Raw genomic sequence first — 26058 nt, 5'->3', positions numbered from 1 at the left:
TGAAAGCCATTAATATGTATAGCTCGGGGGGAGAAGGGAGAAGGGGATATGATAAAACAGACTGAAAGCCATTAATATGTATATCTCGGGGGGAGAAGGGAGAAGGGGATATGATAAAACAGACTGAAAGCCATTAATATGTATAGCTCGGGGGGGAGAAGGGAGAGGGGGATATGATAAAACAGACTGAAAGCCATTAATATGTATAGCTCGGGGGGGGGGGGGGAGAAGGAGAGGGGGATATGAGAAAACAGACTGAAAGCCATTAATATGTATAGCTCGGGGGGGAGGGGGGGATATGATAAAACAGACTGAAAGCCATTAATATGTATAGCTCGGGGGGGAGAAGGGAGAGGGGGATATGATAAAACAGACTGAAAGCCATTAATATGTATATCTCGGGGGGAGAGGGGAGAGGGGGATATGATAAAACAGACTGAAAGCCATTAATATGTATAGCTCGGGGGGGAGAGGGAGAGGGGGAAATGATAAAACAGACTGAAAGCCATTAATATGTATAGCTCGGGGGGGGGGGGGGAAGGGAGAGGGGGGTATGATAAAACAGACTGAAAGCCATTAATATGTATAGCTCGGGGGGGAGAAGGGAGAGGGGGATATGATAAAACAGACTGAAAGCCATTAATATGTATAGATCGGGGGAGAAGGGAGAGGGGGATATGATAAAACAGACTGAAAGCCATTAATATGTATAGCTCGGGGGGAGAAGGGAGAGGGGGATATGATAAAACAGACTGAAAGCCATTAATATATATAGCTCGGGGGGGAGAAGGGAGAGGGGGATATGATAAAACAGACTGAAAACCATTAATATGTATAGCTCGGGGGAGAAGGGAGAGGGGGATATGATAAAACAGACTGAAAGCCATTAATATGTATAGCTCGGGGGGGAGAAGGCAGAAGGGGGATATGATAAAACAGACTGAAAGCCATTAATATGTATAGCTCGGGGGGGGGGGAGGGGGATATGATAAAACAGACTGAAAGCCATTAATATGTATAGCTCGGAGGGGAGAAGGGAGAGGGGGATATGATAAAACAGACAGAAAGCCATTAATATGTATAGCTCGGGGGGTAGAAGACAGAGTGGGATATGATAAAAGAGACTGAAAGCCATTAATATGTATAGCTCGGAGGGGAGAAGGGAGAGGGGGAAATGATAAAACAGACTAAAAGCCAATAATATGTATAGCTCGGGGGGGAGAAGGGAGAGGGGGAAATGATAAAACAGACTAAAAGCCAATAATATGTATAGCTCGGGGGGGAGAAGGGAGAGGGGGAAATGATAAAACAGACTGAAAGCCAATAATATGTATAGCTCGGAGGGGAGAAGGGAGAGGGGGAAATGATAAAACAGACTAAAAGCCAATAATATGTATAGCTCGGGGGGGAGAAGGGAGAGGGGGAAATGATAAAACAGACTGAAAGCCATTAATATGTATAGCTCGGGGGGTAGAAGGCAGAGTGGGATATGATAGAAGAGGCTGAAAGCCATTAATATGTATAGCTCGGGGTGGAGAAGGGAGAAGGGAATATGATAAAACAGACTGAAAGCCATTAATATGTATAGCTTGGGGGGAGAAGGGAGAGGGGGATATGATAAAACAGACTCAAAGCTATTAATATGTATAACTCGGAAGGGAGAAGGGAGAAGGGAGAGAGGAATATGATAAAACATAGACTGAAAGCCATTAATATGTATAGCTCGGAGGGGAGAAGGCAGAGGGGGATATGATAAAACAGACGGAAAGCCATTAATATGTATAGCTCGGGGGGAGAAGGGAAAGGAGGATATGATAAAACAGACTGAAAGCCATTAATATGTATAGCTCGGGGGGGAGAAGGGGATGTGACAAAACAGAATGAAAGTCATTAATATGTAAAGCTCGGGGGGAAGAAGGGAGAGAGGGGGATATGATAAAACAGACTGAAAGACATTAATATGTATAGCTCGGGGGAGAAGGGTGAGGGGGATATGATAAAATAGACTGAAAGCCATTAATATGTATAGCTCAGAGGAAGAAGGGAGAGGGGTATATGATAAAACACAGACTGAAAGCCATTAATATGTATAGCCCTTGGGGGGAGAAGGGAGAGGGGGATATGATAAAACATAGCCTGAAAGCCATTAATATGTATAGCTCGGGGGGAGAAGGTATACGATTAATCATATCAAGGTAAAAGGACTTATAGAGGAGCTCTAAGCTACAAACCAGTAGAGCTTACTATAGTGGTTGTGTTGCCAGGGGCCCACTAGCTCCATCCCATGGTTAGTAGTCACAACTGACTTTGCCACTTACTGGGGTAGACACAGTTTGGCCCCTGTGGAAGTATACAGAAAGCAGTTATTTGTTAGATATATCAGTTTCGGTATCAACCATTTTGATCGCATGCATTTTGATCGCATGCAATTTGGTCGCCATTCATTTTGGCCGCATTTTGATATAAGGTGTCATTTGGGTAATATAAGGTGTCACTATCTTAGGGTTAGGGTTAGGGTTAGCTTTTTCCCATGAGTGGGGATCGTCCCTGTGCACTACCTAAGATGGCTACAGAGTCCCACAGTCCCACTGCTGGATGCAGCAATTGAGGTCCGCTCCCATAATTTCTCCTGTTTGTTGGGTGAGTATGGGTACGGTACCTGTTGTGCTTCCGTATCAGGGTGCGATCTGTCGCGTTGTGGAGTTGGGGCATGGGGGTGGGGTCACTGGGTGTCCTCCAGGTACAGGTCCTTGGTGCAGGCTTCAAGGTAGTTGGTGGGTCATACTCGACCGGAGTGCGTCTTGCGCCTGTTTCCTGGGAGTGCCACAGCTGTGCGGGTATGCGTGAATATGCAGGCTTCTGTGGTGCTTGTGTGTCTTGCGGTCAAAAATCCATGCAATCACAATGCCATGCGACCAAAATGCATGGCGACCAGATTGCCTCGACCAAAATGCATGCGACCAAAATGCATGCGACCAAAATGCCCTAAACCATCAGTTTCAACCTTTCTTGGATGAAATCCATTGGCCGGGGACATTAATGTGAATTGTATATTCTGTGCCAAAATTGCAGATTTATCCTTTTCTACTATCGTGGCCTACAGTTTTAAATTTATTTTGAATTCCTGACAATTCACACTTCAGTGAATAACCATGTTTTAGGAGTGATAACGGTTCCTAGGATGTCACGTTTGATGTTATTTAATTCCCAATTTATTTATGGATGGTGTTAAAGAGAGCTCCTGCTATGAGCCTCATTCTTCAGGATACCAGCCTTTAGTACATGTGGGTGCATGGGACACTTGACTCATGACTTGTTAATATGAATTTATTAATGATGTTCGTTTCTTGCGTCTCCTCCACCAAGGTCCTTGCTGTGCTGCAGAACTGCCTTTGCAAACTGGCTGAAAACACGATTCATGTATCTCTGCTGGTTTGGGAAAAGCCCTTCCAGAAAACCAATGTGCCCCCCGCGACTCGTGATCAGTATAGCCACATTGGGGTGATGAGAAACCTGATCCACAGGAAGAGCTGCAAAAGAAACCATAAATTAGCAGCAGGAAGGTCAGGGGGCTATTTTGGATCGTATACCAGGTGCATGATCTAGAGTAATATTAGACAGACTGCAGATATAAACATAATTAGGCACATATTATAATCTATTGAAACACTGAGAGCAGACCCTTGTAAATTAATAAAACAGATGCAGTGGGAGCATAGAGAGCAAGGTCACCATTTTGAGAGAGACATGGTTGACAAAGGTGCACCAATGCAGAGGAAAAGCCCGACAGCTGAGGTTAGCAGTTATATCTGTGATTTGATGATTGCTGGTGCCTCCTCTGCCTTTTTTTTATCAGAGCATGGTCCTTTTGTTATTAAATGGTTTCCTGTGTGAGTTGTGATTCACTGGCTGCTATGGTAGATAAAATAGTGATATTTTCTGCCACGTGCTAAATTAAGCTGTAAAAGCCACGGGCTTTTGGAGGAGCCTGCTTGCCAGCATCCTGCCCAAGGACTATGAGCGGGTACACCTTGGTTAAAGGTGGACTTATATGGTTCGGTATACGGACCTTTCCGAACGGATTAGTTGTTTGTGTTCGTATACCGAACAAACTACCAAACAGTCAGACCACCCGCAAGTGGAGTGTGCAGCCCATTAACCTCCCTGACTTATGTTTAACCGCAACCAAATTGGTGATCAGCTGGGTGGTCGCCATTCGTACGTGCAAACATGTGGCAGCGCCATCTGTAGCCACAAACACATACAGCGCTGTTTGGTCGTCGAGTGCATGCAACTATAATTGGACACTGGATGGTGCGAATACCGCTGGGACTTCCATCTCTTCGTACGTTCGGCTGGAATCACTTGAGAAGAGAGGCGTTTGGTGGAAACAAGCTCCCGAACAAGAGACACAAACTAAGTATACATATGAACTGGTTGCATTCGTATTTCTGTTGTATTGTGAACTCACGAAAGAGACCGACCGCTCAGCCTGATTTCATGGAACTCTTTTGGGCAGGAGCCTCATGTGCTGCCGGTCAAATTATGGCCTCCATGGAAATCCTGAGCCGATCTGGGTGATTTTTTGGGATATGTTGTTCCCCCAGATCAGGGCTATCAGGAGATGTAACTTTTGTGGGATTGACATGTGTTTTGGGGGTACTTTCGGGAGGTTGTTAAAATGTGTGTTTTCTGTCCCTGGAGATAATTGAGTTTAGTGCAGTTCCTGACTCAATTATCTCTCAGGCACAGGGGAGGTATTAACCTATTTGGTATGGGAGTGTCCTGGACCTGAGAGCCAATGTAATCGTGTGTATGTTTTTACTATACTCTCCACGGGGTATTGCCCCTTGCACGGGGACCTGCATATAAGGCCAGTTGTGGTTGCCATTAAGCGTGTTCCTGCTTACCCTAAACATAGAGTCTCATCTCATGTTTGGGGGAAAAGTCTGTATCTACTCTGGGTATTGCTATATCATTATACTCCCCTTGAGTTATAATCACTTGCTCTTTTAAGACCATATTGCTACACTCTCTTGGAGGAGAGGTCTACCCACTGGAAGCTGGATCCTGGTTTTTGGTCCAGGGTGGGTGAAGGATGGCGAGACCCCAACCAAGCTGTAACGCTGGAAGTGGGGACTACAGTGCATGGTGTCTGGTGGAGTGCTTAGAAGTACTCTGTGAGCACTAGGAAGCATCGATTGGCAGAGGCACCCAGGCGTGGTGCCAGGCCGCCCGCCACACAAGCATTGCCTAGTGAAGTACCAGAGCAGCACAATCTGTGAGAGCCCTGCAAGTAATCAAATAAATTATTATTAAAATGCAGACTCTTAGACTGTTAACTAGTATTGGTCTGGCAGTGGTCTCTTCATTACGCATTCAGTGGGTTAGAGGGTAATACTGTAACTGGGTAGGATCGTGGCGTATGACCCCTTCCATTTGTTCCAAACCATCTAATATATCCCAATAATATCTAAATACCTCTACAGTATTTACCTATCAGTATCAGAACAGAAAATCTTTCTTCAGCCTTAAAAAAACATGGCAAAAAAATAATAATGTAATGTTATTTCACCGATCATTGAATAAATAACCTTGTTGCTAGAAGCGTCAGAATGAAATAAAATTGCACAATTATGTAATTTCGAACAGTTTCAGACAAGCCTTGCAACAGTAAAAAATCCACACTTTATTTTTTAATTGAATGCTGAGTCAATTGGTTATCATTATGCTCTTTCATTCATTCTGTTTAAACTTTCCATCCACCTCCCTAATGCCTACCATAAGGCATGGAGGAGAGGTGTCTTCACAGTCTGATAGAGAGAACAGGGTGGTTTACAATCAGAACACACAATTTTCACTCACCCGCTAGCCACTTGCCACTAGGCTTGCAATGGCAAGTAACTTTGACACCTTTGACTTAAAATTTTGAGCTCGGATGTAGATCATCAATGTAACTTCCTTTGATCCAGTACACCTGATTCAATCATAAAGAGGACGGCTTGGATCTCAAATTCAGGTTTGTGAAATTGCCCCTTCTGCCTCGTGAATTAAATAACTAGCTCCCTGAATTATATAACTAATGAGCCTCAGAGCTGGAGGACACCATGACCGCACAGTTATGAATATACATGAACTATTTAGTGCACTACAACTGGACATCCTACCATCGAGAGGAGAGGTACTATTAATACCAGGGAGAGGGGTGGCACTATTTATACCAGGGTATTGTCTAACACTATTTAAGCTGTGCTAGACCCTCCTGTTAGCATGGTGCTGTTCAGATTGGGTCTGCCGTGTCACCAGTTCCTCACACGACTGATGTTTTTGAGGTGAGGTTTTTATATCTCTACTTTGAAAATATCTCTCTATTTAGTTTGTATTTTCTATACTGAATTTAATATTTTATTTTCAGAATGTCTAATACTGCATCTCCTGATAAGACGTAAAAGGAAGATTTGTAACATATGTTCAGCTGAGTCTCTTGAAAACAAAAAACAACAAGAGGATATGCAGTCTTTTCTTTCATGGTTTCAAGTCAATTTGGCCCAAACCTTTGAGTCTTTTAAAGAGACAGTGAGGCCAAGTATTCTGGCTTTTGCGCAGGAATCTACTGGTAAGAGACACAAAAGAAGGGGATCTTCACCTAGATCAGGTTTATCATCGTGGGAATGTTCAGCATCAGCGTTCTCAGAGACATCTGTTGTGGAGATGGGATTGAGTTGTGCTCAGTTGTACAGGAAAGGTACGTTAGGCATTTTGTTTGATTTTCAGTTTTCATGTATAGTACGGTTACAATTATTCACATAGCATTTATGGTTTGTTTCAAGTTATACAGTGAAATGCATTTAATGAGCACATTTTTGTTGTGACCATGGTAGGGGACAGGCCCGGGATTGGTTGGATGTTAGCAGGCTGGTAGTTGGTTTGTGTTGCGTTCCCGGGATACTACAGGCGTGTGGTGTGGGGTACGCTCCTGCGTGGCGCAGGGGGATACCATGTTGGCTAGGAGTCTACACAAGTGCAGTCTCACGTTTGTATCGTGGTGCCAGGGTGTTTGTACCTTCTGGGTACTGTGTGTGGTGCGCTTGACATGTGTGCATGGATGTTGGTCTGGTGCGTGTCTCTGATGTAGTCTGGCATGCATGTTGTTGCCCCTGACCTGGAGAGGGCGGCGGGGGGGGGCATTTAAGTCACCATTTATCTTCGGAGTGCCTAGGGATTTCGGGCCAGTTGCTTGCTGGGCAAGCGGGGTGTGTTCGTGTTCGGGGGTTATGGTTACGGTCAAGTGTTTGTGATACCTCGTATGTGTGAGTATGAAGTAATAGAGATACATGCGCAAAATAACATGAGCAGTATAACAAAATAACATGAGGCTGTAGCCTCTCAATTGTTGTTTGAAGATCAAGGTCGTTAGTTTGGTCAGCGTGTGGTGAATAGCCTTATGACTGAACAGAGGCTAGTGCGTCTCAGTCCCAGCATGGGTTCAGGTATTCAGGGGCTGCTGGTTCTTCGCCGCTGGTTTGGTTGAGGTGCTGGCTGTAGTTCCCCATTTAGTGTTTTGGGTATCGTCTGCAGATGAAGTCCCAGTGTGGACAAGAAGGTCGGGGGTCCCATTGGGGAGGTAAGGTTGTGGGTGGTCCCAGCATGACGAACAAGTAAGGAGCCGGTGTTACCCCATCGGTATGATATGTTCGCTTTACGTAGGGTAGTCGTCACCAGGCCAAAGGATTTGCGTCTGAGTAATGTGACCCTGGTTAAGTCTTGAAAAAACAATAGTTTTGCGCCCTCGAATTCTAGTGGGGTTTTGCCTTTCAGGGCCGCATAGCAAGACCACTTAATGTTATCTCACATTTATATTATTCTTATAATAGCCAAATTTACCACCCTAACTCCTCCCACAGTTTTTACACTACATAGACAGAAATATACCGAAACTTGCGGATTGTTCCCGATTGGATTGCTATTACTTTGTGGAACATTTCGCCGAATGGTTCACGGAATATCGTCGTTCTTGTGGCGAAATTTGTCCCATAGGAATGAATGGCAAAATGTTCAAAACTTCAGTGGGAGCTGGCAAAAGCTGTATAATCAGGACATGCTTTCTAAACTGCCACCACTCCCTCATTTTCAAGCCCACCTACACAAATCTTATATCAAAACGTTCAACTATCCCTGCTGCAACTAAAAATGATAGTTTTCACAATATGACCATTTGTTTGCAGCTCACGCCGTCTATTGACATTCATTGAAACTCCACTCTAGCCACCTCAAACCTGAAGGACAATTTCTAAACTGCGACTGAGCCTTAATTTTTAATACGTCAGAGACGTACTATGCATCAAAATGTAGGTCAGGGTCTTGTGATTCTCACAATGTAAAAGCTCTTCGCTGTAGGATTTATAGTTTTTAAAATACGACCGTTTGAAGATGGCAACCAACAAAATGCTCTGACCTGTGCAAGGCTGCAGCAGCAAGTGATGTCATTGACAAAGCCTTTTGCACCTGCTAATGTTTTTATAACTGTATGTTTTAATGTAACTGTGAAGCACCTTGGGCAACAACGTTGCAATTAAATGTGCTATATAAATAAATAATAACAGTTACTCCGCCCACTCCAGTTGTAGACTACTGGTGGAGGCAAGAACACTTCACAATTTCCCCAGAAATTGTAGCTTTTCTAGTTAAGTGTTCTTGCATAGCAAGACCACTTACTGTTATCTCACATATATATTATTATTAAGTGTTCTTGCATAGCAAGACCACTTACTGTTATCTCACATATATATTATTATTATTATTATTATTAAGTGTTCTTGCATAGCAAGACCACTTAATGTTATCTCACATATATATTATTATTATTATTATAGCCAAATTTGCCACCCTAACTCCTCCCACAGTTTTTATACTACATAGACGAAAATTTACCAAAACGTGCAGATTGTTCCCGATCGGATTGCTATTACTTTGTGGAACGTTTCGCCGAATGGTTCACGGAATATCGTCGTTCTTGTGGCGAAATTTGTCCCATAGGAATGAATGGCAAAGCTAGAGTGGGAGCTGGCAACAGCTGAAAAATCAGGACATGATTTCTAAACTGCCACCACTCCCTCATTTTCAGGCCCACCTACACAAATCTTATATCAAAACGTTCAGCTATCCCTGCTGACACTAAAAATGTCCATGGCTAAGCCATAGTCCTTATAGTTTTCACAATATGACCATTTGTTTGCAACTCACGCTGTTTTGGATCAAAGAAAACTTTGATTATTTGTCTATCTACACCTTCCAGATTGATTGATGAATGCGTGCACGCTTTCCCTAGAAGTAATTCACACCGGAGACAAAGTTTCTGATCAGTGAAATACTAAGGAATGCTTTATTCCCCAGAGGGGGGTCTCCTTCTTAAAGCAAAAATACGTCACAGTTTAAACATACAATATCAATTCAACAATTGGTTAACAGTCAAAAAGGGTCCCACCCTACAGGATGTGATGTCATCATTACAGAGCTCTTCCCCCCATATTCCAGCTCTGGCTTGGATACATGAAGACAGGGGAAGTGAGTAGTTTCTTTGTTACTTTAACAGTGATTCTCCATTTTGTTACACGTGGAATTGGCACAAAGGAAGTGGGGGAGGAGTTAGAAAGGGAGGCTAACTATTAACACAAGAATGTGTAACAGAATGTGTAACAAGAAACTTGCAGAGGAAATAGTGACTGAACACATAAAGGGGGAAGGGAATATTTACTCTAGCAGCCAGTTTTAACATAGTGAACACAGAATAAATAGACATTAGTAAGTAGCTATTTTGGTTTAATTCTTCTGTCCACAACAACGCCTCCCATTGACATTCATTGAAACTCCACTCTGCAAATCTCACATTTGAAGGGCAATTTCTAAACTGCGACTGTGCCTTCATTTTTAATATTGCAGAGGCATATTATGCATCAAAATGTAGGTATGGGTCTTGTGATTCTCACAATATAAAGCTCTTCACTGTAGGATGTATAGTTTTTAAAATACGACCGTTTGAAGATGGCAACCGCAAAAATACTCTGACCTGTGCCAGGCTGCAGCAGCAAGTGATGTCATAGACAGGGCCTTTTGCACCTGCTAATGTTTTTATAACTGTATGTTTTAATGTAGCTGTGAAGCACTTTGGGCAACAACGTTGCAATTAAATGTGCTATATAAATAAATAATAACAGTTACTCCGCCCACTCCAGTTGTAGACTACTGGTGGAGGCAAGAACACTTCACACAATTTCTCCAGAAATTGTAGCTTTTCTAGTTAAGTGTTCTTGCATAGCAAGACCACTTAATGTTATCTCACATATATATTATTATTATTATTATTAAGTGTTCTTGCATAGCAAGACCACTTACTGTTATCTCACATATATATTATTATTATTATTATAGCCAAATTTGCCACCCTAACTCCTCCCACAGTTTTTACACTACATAGACAAAAATATACCAAAACGTGCAGATTGTTCCCGATCGGATTGCTATTACTTTGTGGAACGTTTCGCCGAATGGTTCTCGGAATATCGTCGTTCTTGTGGCGAAATTTGTCCCATAGGAATGAATGGCAAAGCTAGAGTGGGAGCTGGTAAAAGCTGAAAAATCAGGACATGATTTCTAAACTACCACCACTCCCTCATTTTCAAGCCCACCTACACAAATCTTATATCAAAACGTTCAGCTATCCATGCTGCCACTAAAAATGTCCACGGCTAAGCCATAGTCCTGATAGTTTTCACAATATGACCATTTGTTTGCAACTCACGCCTTCCATTGACATTCATTGAAACTCCACTCTGCAAAGCTCACATTTGAAGGGCAATTTCTAAACTGCGACTGTGCCTTCATTGTTAATATCTCAGAGACATACTATACATCAAAATGTAGGTCTGGGTCTTGTGATTCTCACAATATAAAGCTCTTCACTGTAGGAATTATAGTTTTTAAAATACGACCGTTTGAAGATGGCAACCGCCAAAATACTCTGACCTGTGCAAGGCTGCAGCAGCAAGTGATGTCATAGACAAAGCCTTTTACACCTGCTAATTTTTTATAACTGTATGTTTTAATGTAACTGTGAAGCACTTTGGGCAACAACATTGCAATTAAATGTGCTATATAAATAAATACTAACAGTTACTCCGCCCACTCTAGTTGTAGACTACTGATGGAGGCAAGAACACTTCACACAATTTCCCCAGAAATTGTAGCTTTTCTAGTTATTAAGTGTTCTTGCATAGCAAGACCACTTAATGTTATCTCACATATATATTATTATTATTATTCTTATTATTCTTATTATAGCCAAATTTGCCACCCTAACTCCTCCCACAGTTTTTACACTACATTGACAAAAATATACCAAAACGTGCAGATTGTTCCCGATCGGATTGCTATTACTTTGTAGAACGTTTCGCTGAATGGTTCACGGAATATCGTCGTTCTTGTGGCGAAATTTGTCCCATAGGAATGAATGGCAAAGCTAGAGTGGGAGCTGGCAAAAGCTGAAAAATCAGGACATGATTTCTAAACTGCCACCACTCCCTCATTTTCAGGCCCACCTACACAAATCTTATATCAAAACGTTCAGCTATCCCTGCTGCCACTAGAAATGTCCACGGCTAAGCCATAGTCCTGATAGTTTTCACAATATGACCATTTGTTTGCAACTCACGCCTTCCATTGACATTCATTGAAACTCCACTCTGCAAAGCTCACATTTGAAGGGCAATTTCTAAACTGCGACTGTGCCTTCATTGTTAATATCTCAGAGACATACTATACATCAAAATGTAGGTCTGGGTCTTGTGATTCTCACAATATAAAGCTCTTCACTGTAGGAATTATAGTTTTTAAAATACGACCGTTTGAAGATGGCAACCGCCAAAATACTCTGACCTGTGCAAGGCTGCAGCAGCAAGTGATGTCATAGACAAAGCCTTTTACACCTGCTAATTTTTTATAACTGTATGTTTTAATGTAACTGTGAAGCACTTTGGGCAACAACGTTGCAATTAAATGTGCTATATAAATAAATACTAACAGTTACTCCGTCCACTCTAGTTGTAGACTACTGATGGAAGCAAGAACACTTCACACAATTTCCCCAGAAATTGTAGCTTTTCTAGTTATTATTACTATTCTTATTATAGCCAAATTTGCCACCCTAACTCCTCCCACAGTTTTTACACTACATAGACAAAAATTTACCAAAACGTGCAGATTGTTCCCGATCGCGTTGCTATTACTTTGTGGAACATTTCGCTGAATGGTTCTCGGAATATCGTCGTTCTTGTGGCGAAATTTGTCCCATAGGAATGAATGGCAAAGCTAGAGTGGGAGCTGGCAAAAGCTGAAAAATCAGGACATGATTTCTAAACTGCCACCACTCCCTCATTTTCAAGCCCACCTACACAAATCTTATATCAAAACGTTCAGCTATCCCTGCTGACACTAAAAATGTCAACAGCTAAGCCATAGTCTTTATAGTTTTTAAAATATGACCATTTGAAGATGGCAACCGCAAAAATACTCTGACCTGTGCCAGGCTGCAGCAGCAAGTGATGTCATAGACAAAGCCTTTTACACCTGCTAATGTTTTTATAACTGTATGTTTTAATGTAACTGTGAAGCACTTTGGGCAACAACATTGCAATTAAATGAGCTATATAAATAAATAATAACAGTTACTCCGCCCACTCCAGTTGTAGACTACTGGTGGAGGCAAGAACACTTCACAATTTCCCCAGAAATTGTAGCTTTTCTAGTTATTAAGTGTTCTTGCATAGCAAGACCACTTAATGTTATCTCACATATATATTATTATTAAGTGTTCTTGCATAGCAAGACCACTTAATGTTATCTCACATATATATTATTATTATTATTATTATTCTTATTATAGCCAAATTTGCCACCCTAACTCCTCCCACAGTTTTACACTACATAGACAAAAATATACCAAAACGTGCAGATTGTTCCCGATCGGATTGCTATTACTTTGTGGAACGTTTCGCCGAATGGTTCACGGAATATCGTCGTTCTTGTGGCGAAATTTGTCCCATAGGAATGAATGGCAAAGCTAGAGTGGGAGCTGGCAAAAGCTGAAAAATCAGGACATGATTTCTAAACTGCCACCACTCCCTCATTTTCAAGCCCACCTACACAAATCTTATATCAAAACGTTCAGCTATCCCTGCTGACACTAAAAATGTCAACAGCTAAGCCATAGTCCTTATAGTTTTTAAAATATGACCATTTGAAGATGGCAACCGCAAAAATACTCTGACCTGTGCCAGGCTGCAGCAGCAAGTGATGTCATAGACAGGGCCATTTGCACCTGCTAATGTTTTTATAACTGTATGTTTTAATGTAACTGTGCAACAACGTTGCAATTAAATGTGCTATATAAATAAATAATAACAGTTACTCCGCCCACTCCAGTTGTATACTACTGGTGGAGGCAAGAACACTTCACAATTTCCCCAGAAATTGTAGCTTTTCTAGTTATTAAGTGTTCTTGCATAGCAAGACCACTTAATGTTATCTCACATATATATTATTATTATTATTCTTATTATTCTTATTATAGCCAAATTTGCCACCCTAACTCCTCCCACAGTTTTTACACTACATTGACAAAAATATACCAAAACGTGCAGATTGTTCCCGATCGGATTGCTATTACTTTGTAGAACGTTTCGCTGAATGGTTCACGGAATATCGTCGTTCTTGTGGCGAAATTTGTCCCATAGGAATGAATGGCAAAGCTAGAGTGGGAGCTGGCAAAAGCTGAAAAATCAGGACATGATTTCTAAACTGCCACCACTCCCTCATTTTCAGGCCCACCTACACAAATCTTATATCAAAACGTTCAGCTATCCCTGCTGCCACTAGAAATGTCCACGGCTAAGCCATAGTCCTGATAGTTTTCACAATATGACCATTTGTTTGCAACTCACGCCTTCCATTGACATTCATTGAAACTCCACTCTGCAAAGCTCACATTTGAAGGGCAATTTCTAAACTGCGACTGTGCCTTCATTGTTAATATCTCAGAGACATACTATACATCAAAATGTAGGTCTGGGTCTTGTGATTCTCACAATATAAAGCTCTTCACTGTAGGAATTATAGTTTTTAAAATACGACCGTTTGAAGATGGCAACCGCCAAAATACTCTGACCTGTGCAAGGCTGCAGCAGCAAGTGATGTCATAGACAAAGCCTTTTACACCTGCTAATTTTTTATAACTGTATGTTTTAATGTAACTGTGAAGCACTTTGGGCAACAACGTTGCAATTAAATGTGCTATATAAATAAATACTAACAGTTACTCCGTCCACTCTAGTTGTAGACTACTGATGGAGGCAAGAACACTTCACACAATTTCCCCAGAAATTGTAGCTTTTCTAGTTATTATTACTATTCTTATTATAGCCAAATTTGCCACCCTAACTCCTCCCACAGTTTTTACACTACATAGACAAAAATTTACCAAAACGTGCAGATTGTTCCCGATCGCGTTGCTATTACTTTGTGGAACATTTCGCTGAATGGTTCTCGGAATATCGTCGTTCTTGTGGCGAAATTTGTCCCATAGGAATGAATGGCAAAGCTAGAGTGGGAGCTGGCAAAAGCTGAAAAATCAGGACATGATTTCTAAACTGCCACCACTCCCTCATTTTCAAGCCCACCTACACAAATCTTATATCAAAACGTTCAGCTATCCCTGCTGACACTAAAAATGTCAACAGCTAAGCCATAGTCCTTATAGTTTTTAAAATATGACCATTTGAAGATGGCAACCGCAAAAATACTCTGACCTGTGCCAGGCTGCAGCAGCAAGTGATGTCATAGACAGGGCCATTTGCACCTGCTAATGTTTTTATAACTGTATGTTTTAATGTAACTGTGAAGCACTTTGGGCAACAACATTGCAATTAAATGAGCTATATAAATAAATAATAACAGTTACTCCGCCCACTCCAGTTGTAGACTACTGGTGGAGGCAAGAACACTTCACAATTTCCCCAGAAATTGTAGCTTTTCTAGTTATTAATTGTTCTTGCATAGCAAGACCACTTAATGTTATCTCACATATATATTATTATTAAGTGTTCTTGCATAGCAAGACCACTTAATGTTATCTCACATATATATTATTATTATTATTATTATTATTATAGCCAAATTTGCCACCCTAACTCCTCCCACAGTTTTACACTACATAGACAAAAATATACCAAAACGTGCAGATTGTTCCCGATCGGATTGCTATTACTTTGTGGAACGTTTCGCCGAATGGTTCACGGAATATCGTCGTTCTTGTGGCGAAATTTGTCCCATAGGAATGAATGGCAAAGCTAGAGTGGGAGCTGGCAAAAGCTGAAAAATCAGGACATGATTTCTAAACTGCCACCACTCCCTCATTTTCAAGCCCACCTACACAAATCTTATATCAAAACGTTCAGCTATCCCTGCTGACACTAAAAATGTCAACAGCTAAGCCATAGTCCTTATAGTTTTTAAAATATGACCATTTGAAGATGGCAACCGCAAAAATACTCTGACCTGTGCCAGGCTGCAGCAGCAAGTGATGTCATAGACAGGGCCATTTGCACCTGCTAATGTTTTTATAACTGTATGTTTTAATGTAACTGTGCAACAACGTTGCAATTAAATGTGCTATATAAATAAATAATAACAGTTACTCCGCCCACTCCAGTTGTATACTACTGGTGGAGGCAAGAACACTTCACAATTTCCCCAGAAATTGTAGCTTTTCTAGTTATTAAGTGTTCTTGCATAGCAAGACCACTTAATGTTATCTCACATATATATTATTATTATTATTCTTATTATTCTTATTATAGCCAAATTTGCCACCCTAACTCCTCCCACAGTTTTTACACTACATTGACAAAAATATACCAAAACGTGCAGATTGTTCCCGATCGGATTGCTATTACTTTGTAGAACGTTTCGCTGAATGGTTCACGGAATATCGTCGTTCTTGTGGCGAAATTTGTCCCATAGGAATGAATGGCAAAGCTAGAGTGGGAGCTGGCAAAAGCTGAAAAATCAGGACATGATTTCTAAACTGCCACCACTCCCTCATTTTCAGGCCCACCTACACAAATCTTATATCAAAACGTTCAGCTATCCCTGCTGCCACTAGAAATGTCCACGGCTAAGCCATAGTCCTGATAGTTTTCACAATATGACCATTTGTTTGCAACTCACGCCTTCCATTGACATTCATTGAAACTCCACTCTGCAAAGCTCACATTTGAAGGGCAATTTCTAAACTGCGACTGTGCCTTCATTGTTAATATCTCAGAGACATACTATACATCAAAATGTAGGTCTGGGTCTTGTGATTCTCACAATATAAAGCTCTTCACTGTAGGAATTATAGTTTTTAAAATACGACCGTTTGAAGATGGCAACCGCCAAAATACTCTGACCTGTGCAAGGCTGCAGCAGCAAGTGATGTCATAGACAAAGCCTTTTACACCTGCTAATTTTTTATAACTGTATGTTTTAATGTAACTGTGAAGCACTTTGGGCAACAACGTTGCAATTAAATGTGCTATATAAATAAATACTAACAGTTACTCCGTCCACTCTAGTTGTAGACTACTGATGGAAGCAAGAACACTTCACACAATTTCCCCAGAAATTGTAGCTTTTCTAGTTATTATTACTATTCTTATTATAGCCAAATTTGCCACCCTAACTCCTCCCACAGTTTTTACACTACATAGACAAAAATTTACCAAAACGTGCAGATTGTTCCCGATCGCGTTGCTATTACTTTGTGGAACATTTCGCTGAATGGTTCTCGGAATATCGTCGTTCTTGTGGCGAAATTTGTCCCATAGGAATGAATGGCAAAGCTAGAGTGGGAGCTGGCAAAAGCTGAAAAATCAGGACATGATTTCTAAACTGCCACCACTCCCTCATTTTCAAGCCCACCTACACAAATCTTATATCAAAACGTTCAGCTATCCCTGCTGACACTAAAAATGTCAACAGCTAAGCCATAGTCTTTATAGTTTTTAAAATATGACCATTTGAAGATGGCAACCGCAAAAATACTCTGACCTGTGCCAGGCTGCAGCAGCAAGTGATGTCATAGACAAAGCCTTTTACACCTGCTAATGTTTTTATAACTGTATGTTTTAATGTAACTGTGAAGCACTTTGGGCAACAACATTGCAATTAAATGAGCTATATAAATAAATAATAACAGTTACTCCGCCCACTCCAGTTGTAGACTACTGGTGGAGGCAAGAACACTTCACAATTTCCCCAGAAATTGTAGCTTTTCTAGTTATTAAGTGTTCTTGCATAGCAAGACCACTTAATGTTATCTCACATATATATTATTATTAAGTGTTCTTGCATAGCAAGACCACTTAATGTTATCTCACATATATATTATTATTATTATTATTCTTATTATAGCCAAATTTGCCACCCTAACTCCTCCCACAGTTTTACACTACATAGACAAAAATATACCAAAACGTGCAGATTGTTCCCGATCGCGTTGCTATTACTTTGTGGAACATTTCGCTGAATGGTTCTCGGAATATCGTCGTTCTTGTGGCGAAATTTGTCCCATAGGAATGAATGGCAAAGCTAGAGTGGGAGCTGGCAAAAGCTGAAAAATCAGGACATGATTTCTAAACTGCCACCACTCCCTCATTTTCAAGCCCACCTACACAAATCTTATATCAAAACGTTCAGCTATCCCTGCTGACACTAAAAATGTCAACAGCTAAGCCATAGTCCTTATAGTTTTTAAAATATGACCATTTGAAGATGGCAACCGCAAAAATACTCTGACCTGTGCCAGGCTGCAGCAGCAAGTGATGTCATAGACAGGGCCATTTGCACCTGCTAATGTTTTTATAACTGTATGTTTTAATGTAACTGTGAAGCACTTTGGGCAACAACATTGCAATTAAATGAGCTATATAAATAAATAATAACAGTTACTCCGCCCACTCCAGTTGTAGACTACTGGTGGAGGCAAGAACACTTCACAATTTCCCCAGAAATTGTAGCTTTTCTAGTTATTAATTGTTCTTGCATAGCAAGACCACTTAATGTTATCTCACATATATATTATTATTAAGTGTTCTTGCATAGCAAGACCACTTAATGTTATCTCACATATATATTATTATTATTATTATTCTTATTATAGCCAAATTTGCCACCCTAACTCCTCCCACAGTTTTACACTACATAGACAAAAATATACCAAAACGTGCAGATTGTTCCCGATCGGATTGCTATTACTTTGTGGAACGTTTCGCCGAATGGTTCACGGAATATCGTCGTTCTTGTGGCGAAATTTGTCCCATAGGAATGAATGGCAAAGCTAGAGTGGGAGCTGGCAAAAGCTGAAAAATCAGGACATGATTTCTAAACTGCCACCACTCCCTCATTTTCAAGCCCACCTACACAAATCTTATATCAAAACGTTCAGCTATCCCTGCTGACACTAAAAATGTCAACAGCTAAGCCATAGTCCTTATAGTTTTTAAAATATGACCATTTGAAGATGGCAACCGCAAAAATACTCTGACCTGTGCCAGGCTGCAGCAGCAAGTGATGTCATAGACAGGGCCATTTGCACCTGCTAATGTTTTTATAACTGTATGTTTTAATGTAACTGTGCAACAACGTTGCAATTAAATGTGCTATATAAATAAATAATAACAGTTACTCCGCCCACTCCAGTTGTATACTACTGGTGGAGGCAAGAACACTTCACAATTTCCCCAGAAATTGTAGCTTTTCTAGTTATTAAGTGTTCTTGCATAGCAAGACCACTTAATGTTATCTCACATATATATTATTATTATTATTCTTATTATTCTTATTATAGCCAAATTTGCCACCCTAACTCCTCCCACAGTTTTTACACTACATTGACAAAAATATACCAAAACGTGCAGATTGTTCCCGATCGGATTGCTATTACTTTGTAGAACGTTTCGCTGAATGGTTCACGGAATATCGTCGTTCTTGTGGCGAAATTTGTCCCATAGGAATGAATGGCAAAGCTAGAGTGGGAGCTGGCAAAAGCTGAAAAATCAGGACATGATTTCTAAACTGCCACCACTCCCTCATTTTCAGGCCCACCTACACAAATCTTATATCAAAACGTTCAGCTATCCCTGCTGCCACTAGAAATGTCCACGGCTAAGCCATAGTCCTGATAGTTTTCACAATATGACCATTTGTTTGCAACTCACGCCTTCCATTGACATTCATTGAAACTCCACTCTGCAAAGCTCACATTTGAAGGGCAATTTCTAAACTGCGACTGTGCCTTCATTGTTAATATCTCAGAGACATACTATACATCAAAATGTAGGTCTGGGTCTTGTGATTCTCACAATATAAAGCTCTTCACTGTAGGAATTATAGTTTTTAAAATACGACCGTTTGAAGATGGCAACCGCCAAAATACTCTGACCTGTGCAAGGCTGCAGCAGCAAGTGATGTCATAGACAAAGCCTTTTACACCTGCTAATTTTTTATAACTGTATGTTTTAATGTAACTGTGAAGCACTTTGGGCAACAACGTTGCAATTAAATGTGCTATATAAATAAATACTAACAGTTACTCCGTCCACTCTAGTTGTAGACTACTGATGGAGGCAAGAACACTTCACACAATTTCCCCAGAAATTGTAGCTTTTCTAGTTAAGTGTTCTTGCATAGCAAGACCACTTAATGTTATCTCACATATATATTATTATTATTATTCTTATTATTCTTATTATAGCCAAATTTGCTACCCTAACTCCTCCCACAGTTTTTACACTACATAGACAAAAATATACCAAAACGTGCAGATTGTTCCCGATCGGATTGCTATTACTTTGTGGAACGTTTCGCCGAATGGTTCACGGAATATCGTCGTTCTTGTGGCGAAATTTGTCCCATAGGAATGAATGGCAAAGCTAGAGTGGGAGCTGGCAAAAGCTGAAAAATCAGGACATGATTTCTAAACTGCCACCACTCCCTCATTTTCAGGCCCACCTACACAAATCTTATATCAAAACATTCAGCTATCCCTGCTGCCACTAGAAATGTCCACGGCTAAGCCATAGTCCTGATAGTTTTCACAATATGACCATTTGTTTGCAACTCACGCCTTCCATTGACATTCATTGAAACTCCACTCTGCAAAGCTCACATTTGAAGGGCAATTTCTAAACTGCGACTGTGCCTTCATTGTTAATATCTCAGAGACATACTATACATCAAAATGTAGGTCTGGGTCTTGTGATTCTCACAATATAAAGCTCTTCACTGTAGGAATTATAGTTTTTAAAATACGACCGTTTGAAGATGGCAACCGCCAAAATACTCTGACCTGTGCAAGGCTGCAGCAGCAAGTGATGTCATAGACAAAGCCTTTTACACCTGCTAATTTTTTTATAACTGTATGTTTTAATGTAACTGTGAAGCACTTTGGGCAACAACATTGCAATTAAATGTGCTATATAAATAAATACTAACAGTTACTCCGCCCACTCTAGTTGTAGACTACTGATGGAGGCAAGAACACTTCACACAATTTCCCCAGAAATTGTAGCTTTTCTAGTTATTATTACTATTCTTATTATAGCCAAATTTGCCACCCTAACTCCTCCCACAGTTTTTACACTACATAGACAAAAATTTACCAAAACGTGCAGATTGTTCCCGATCGCGTTGCTATTACTTTGTGGAACATTTCGCTGAATGGTTCTCGGAATATCGTCGTTCTTGTGGCGAAATTTGTCCCATAGGAATGAATGGCAAAGCTAGAGTGGGAGCTGGCAAAAGCTGAAAAATCAGGACATGATTTCTAAACTGCCACCACTCCCTCATTTTCAAGCCCACCTACACAAATCTTATATCAAAACGTTCAGCTATCCCTGCTGACACTAAAAATGTCAACAGCTAAGCCATAGTCCTTATAGTTTTTAAAATATGACCATTTGAAGATGGCAACCGCAAAAATACTCTGACCTGTGCCAGGCTGCAGCAGCAAGTGATGTCATAGACAAAGCCTTTTACACCTGCTAATGTTTTTATAACTGTATGTTTTAATGTAACTGTGAAGCACTTTGGGCAACAACATTGCAATTAAATGAGCTATATAAATAAATAATAACAGTTACTCCGCCCACTCCAGTTGTAGACTACTGGTGGAGGCAAGAACACTTTACAATTTCCCCAGAAATTGTAGCTTTTCTAGTTATTAAGTGTTCTTGCATAGCAAGACCACTTAATGTTATCTCACATATATATTATTATTAAGTGTTCTTGCATAGCAAGACCACTTAATGTTATCTCACATATATATTATTATTATTATTATTCTTATTATAGCCAAATTTGCCACCCTAACTCCTCCCACAGTTTTACACTACATAGACAAAAATATACCAAAACGTGCAGATTGTTCCCGATCGGATTGCTATTACTTTGTGGAACGTTTCGCCGAATGGTTCACGGAATATCGTCGTTCTTGTGGCGAAATTTGTCCCATAGGAATGAATGGCAAAGCTAGAGTGGGAGCTGGCAAAAGCTGAAAAATCAGGACATGATTTCTAAACTGCCACCACTCCCTCATTTTCAGGCCCACCTACACAAATCTTATATCAAAACGTTCAGCTATCCCTGCTGCCACTAGAAATGTCCACGGCTAAGCCATAGTCCTGATAGTTTTCACAATATGACCATTTGTTTGCAACTCACGCCTTCCATTGACATTCATTGAAACTCCACTCTGCAAAGCTCACATTTGAAGGGCAATTTCTAAACTGCGACTGTGCCTTCATTGTTAATATCTCAGAGACATACTATACATCAAAATGTAGGTCTGGGTCTTGTGATTCTCACAATATAAAGCTCTTCACTGTAGGAATTATAGTTTTTAAAATACGACCGTTTGAAGATGGCAACCGCCAAAATACTCTGACCTGTGCAAGGCTGCAGCAGCAAGTGATGTCATAGACAAAGCCTTTTACACCTGCTAATTTTTTATAACTGTATGTTTTAATGTAACTGTGAAGCACTTTGGGCAACAACGTTGCAATTAAATGTGCTATATAAATAAATACTAACAGTTACTCCGTCCACTCTAGTTGTAGACTACTGATGGAGGCAAGAACACTTCACACAATTTCCCCAGAAATTGTAGCTTTTCTAGTTATTATTCTTATTATAGCCAAATTTGCCACCCTAACTCCTCCCACAGTTTTTACACTACATAGACAAAAATATACCAAAACGTGCAGATTGTTCCCGATCGGATTGCTATTACTTTGTGGAACGTTTCGCCGAATGGTTCACGGAATATCGTCGTTCTTGTGGCGAAATTTGTCCCATGGGAATGAATGGCAAAGCTAGAGTGGGAGCTGGCAAAAGCTGAAAAATCAGGACATGATTTCTAAACTGCCACCACTCCCTCATTTTCAGGCCCACCTACACAAATCTTATATCAAAACGTTCAGCTATCCCTGCTGCCACTAGAAATGTCCACGGCTAAGCCATAGTCCTGATAGTTTTCACAATATGACCATTTGTTTGCAACTCACGCCTTCCATTGACATTCATTGAAACTCCACTCTGCAAAGCTCACATTTGAAGGGCAATTTCTAAACTGCGACTGTGCCTTCATTGTTAATATCTCAGAGACATACTATACATCAAAATGTAGGTCTGGGTCTTGTGATTCTCACAATATAAAGCTCTTCACTGTAGGATTTATAGTTTTTAAAATACGATCGTTTGAAGATGGCAACCGCCAAAATACTCTGACCTGTGCAAGGCTGCAGCAGCAAGTGATGTCATAGACAAAGCCTTTTACACCTGCTAATTTTTTATAACTGTATGTTTTAATGTAACTGTGAAGCACTTTGGGCAACAACATTGCAATTAAATGTGCTATATAAATAAATACTAACAGTTACTCCGCCCACTCTAGTTGTAGACTACTGATGGAGGCAAGAACACTTCACACAATTTCCCCAGAAATTGTAGCTTTTCTAGTTATTAAGTGTTCTTGCATAGCAAGACCACTTAATGTTATCTCACATATATATTATTATTATTATTCTTATTATTCTTATTATAGCCAAATTTGCCACCCTAACTCCTCCCACAGTTTTTACACTACATTGACAAAAATATACCAAAACGTGCAGATTGTTCCCGATCGGATTGCTATTACTTTGTAGAACGTTTCGCTGAATGGTTCACGGAATATCGTCGTTCTTGTGGCGAAATTTGTCCCATAGGAATGAATGGCAAAGCTAGAGTGGGAGCTGGCAAAAGCTGAAAAATCAGGACATGATTTCTAAACTGCCACCACTCCCTCATTTTCAGGCCCACCTACACAAATCTTATATCAAAACGTTCAGCTATCCCTGCTGCCACTAGAAATGTCCACGGCTAAGCCATAGTCCTGATAGTTTTCACAATATGACCATTTGTTTGCAACTCACGCCTTCCATTGACATTCATTGAAACTCCACTCTGCAAAGCTCACATTTGAAGGGCAATTTCTAAACTGCGACTGTGCCTTCATTGTTAATATCTCAGAGACATACTATACATCAAAATGTAGGTCTGGGTCTTGTGATTCTCACAATATAAAGCTCTTCACTGTAGGAATTATAGTTTTTAAAATACGACCGTTTGAAGATGGCAACCGCCAAAATACTCTGACCTGTGCAAGGCTGCAGCAGCAAGTGATGTCATAGACAAAGCCTTTTACACCTGCTAATTTTTTATAACTGTATGTTTTAATGTAACTGTGAAGCACTTTGGGCAACAACGTTGCAATTAAATGTGCTATCTAAATAAATACTAACAGTTACTCCGTCCACTCTAGTTGTAGACTACTGATGGAGGCAAGAACACTTCACACAATTTCCCCAGAAATTGTAGCTTTTCTAGTTATTATTACTATTCTTATTATAGCCAAATTTGCCACCCTAACTCCTCCCACAGTTTTTACACTACATAGACAAAAATTTACCAAAACGTGCAGATTGTTCCCGATCGCGTTGCTATTACTTTGTGGAACATTTCGCTGAATGGTTCTCGGAATATCGTCGTTCTTGTGGCGAAATTTGTCCCATAGGAATGAATGGCAAAGCTAGAGTGGGAGCTGGCAAAAGCTGAAAAATCAGGACATGATTTCTAAACTGCCACCACTCCCTCATTTTCAAGCCCACCTACACAAATCTTATATCAAAACGTTCAGCTATCCCTGCTGACACTAAAAATTTCAACAGCTAAGCCATAGTCCTTATAGTTTTTAAAATATGACCATTTGAAGATGGCAACCGCAAAAATACTCTGACCTGTGCCAGGCTGCAGCAGCAAGTGATGTCATAGACAGGGCCATTTGCACCTGCTAATGTTTTTATAACTGTATGTTTTAATGTAACTGTGCAACAACGTTGCAATTAAATGTGCTATATAAATAAATAATAACAGTTACTCCGCCCACTCCAGTTGTATACTACTGGTGGAGGCAAGAACACTTCACAATTTCCCCAGAAATTGTAGCTTTTCTAGTTATTAAGTGTTCTTGCATAGCAAGACCACTTAATGTTATCTCACATATATATTATTAAGTGTTCTTGCATAGCAAGACCACTTAATGTTATCTCACATATATATTATTATTATTATTCTTATTATTCTTATTATAGCCAAATTTGCCACCCTAACTCCTCCCACAGTTTTTACACTACATTGACAAAAATATACCAAAACGTGCAGATTGTTCCCGATCGGATTGCTATTACTTTGTAGAACGTTTCGCTGAATGGTTCACGGAATATCGTCGTTCTTGTGGCGAAATTTGTCCCATAGGAATGAATGGCAAAGCTAGAGTGGGAGCTGGCAAAAGCTGAAAAATCAGGACATGATTTCTAAACTGCCACCACTCCCTCATTTTCAGGCCCACCTACACAAATCTTATATCAAAACGTTCAGCTATCCCTGCTGCCACTAGAAATGTCCACGGCTAAGCCATAGTCCTGATAGTTTTCACAATATGACCATTTGTTTGCAACTGACGCCTTCCATTGACATTCATTGAAACTCCACTCTGCAAAGCTCACATTTGAAGGGCAATTTCTAAACTGCGACTGTGCCTTCATTGTTAATATCTCAGAGACATACTATACATCAAAATGTAGGTCTGGGTCTTGTGATTCTCACAATATAAAGCTCTTCACTGTAGGAATTATAGTTTTTAAAATACGACCGTTTGAAGATGGCAACCGCCAAAATACTCTGACCTGTGCAAGGCTGCAGCAGCAAGTGATGTCATAGACAAAGCCTTTTACACCTGCTAATTTTTTATAACTGTATGTTTTAATGTAACTGTGAAGCACTTTGGGCAACAACGTTGCAATTAAATGTGCTATATAAATAAATACTAACAGTTACTCCGTCCACTCTAGTTGTAGACTACTGATGGAGGCAAGAACACTTCACACAATTTCCCCAGAAATTGTAGCTTTTCTAGTTATTATTATTCTTATTATTCTTATTATAGCCAAATTTGCCACCCTAAGTCCTCCCACAGTTTTTACACTACATTGACAAAAATATACCAAAACGTGCAGATTGTTCCCGATCGGATTGCTATTACTTTGTAGAACGTTTCGCTGAATGGTTCACGGAATATCGTCGTTCTTGTGGCGAAATTTGTCCCATAGGAATGAATGGCAAAGCTAGAGTGGGAGCTGGCAAAAGCTGAAAAATCAGGACATGATTTCTAAACTGCCACCACTCCCTCATTTTCAGGCCCACCTACACAAATCTTATATCAAAACGTTCAGCTATCCCTGCTGCCACTAGAAATGTCCACGGCTAAGCCATAGTCCTGATAGTTTTCACAATATGACCATTTGTTTGCAACTCACGCCTTCCATTGACATTCATTGAAACTCCACTCTGCAAAGCTCACATTTGAAG

General features: G+C 40.3%; 1 protein-coding gene across 2 annotated transcripts in view; it reads right to left on the bottom strand.

Moving 5' to 3' along the window:
- Positions 1 to 3309: 3309 nt before the first annotated feature.
- ABHD1 (abhydrolase domain containing 1) overlaps positions 3310 to 26058 on the bottom strand; it is a 161825-nt gene continuing 139076 nt past the window's right edge. For both annotated transcript variants that reach the window (XM_063441839.1, XM_063441840.1), the window contains one exon: positions 3310 to 3530. In XM_063441839.1, coding sequence (XP_063297909.1) covers positions 3331 to 3530 — 200 coding nt within the window. In that variant the 3' untranslated portion in view covers positions 3310 to 3330. The remainder of the gene's footprint in view (positions 3531 to 26058) is intronic.

This window comes from Pelobates fuscus, chromosome 2 (assembly GCF_036172605.1).
Source record: "Pelobates fuscus isolate aPelFus1 chromosome 2, aPelFus1.pri, whole genome shotgun sequence".
NCBI classification, from domain to species: Eukaryota; Metazoa; Chordata; class Amphibia; order Anura; family Pelobatidae; genus Pelobates; species Pelobates fuscus.
Note: the sequence above shows the minus strand (reverse complement) of the source record. Positions and strands in the feature narration are given on the sequence as shown.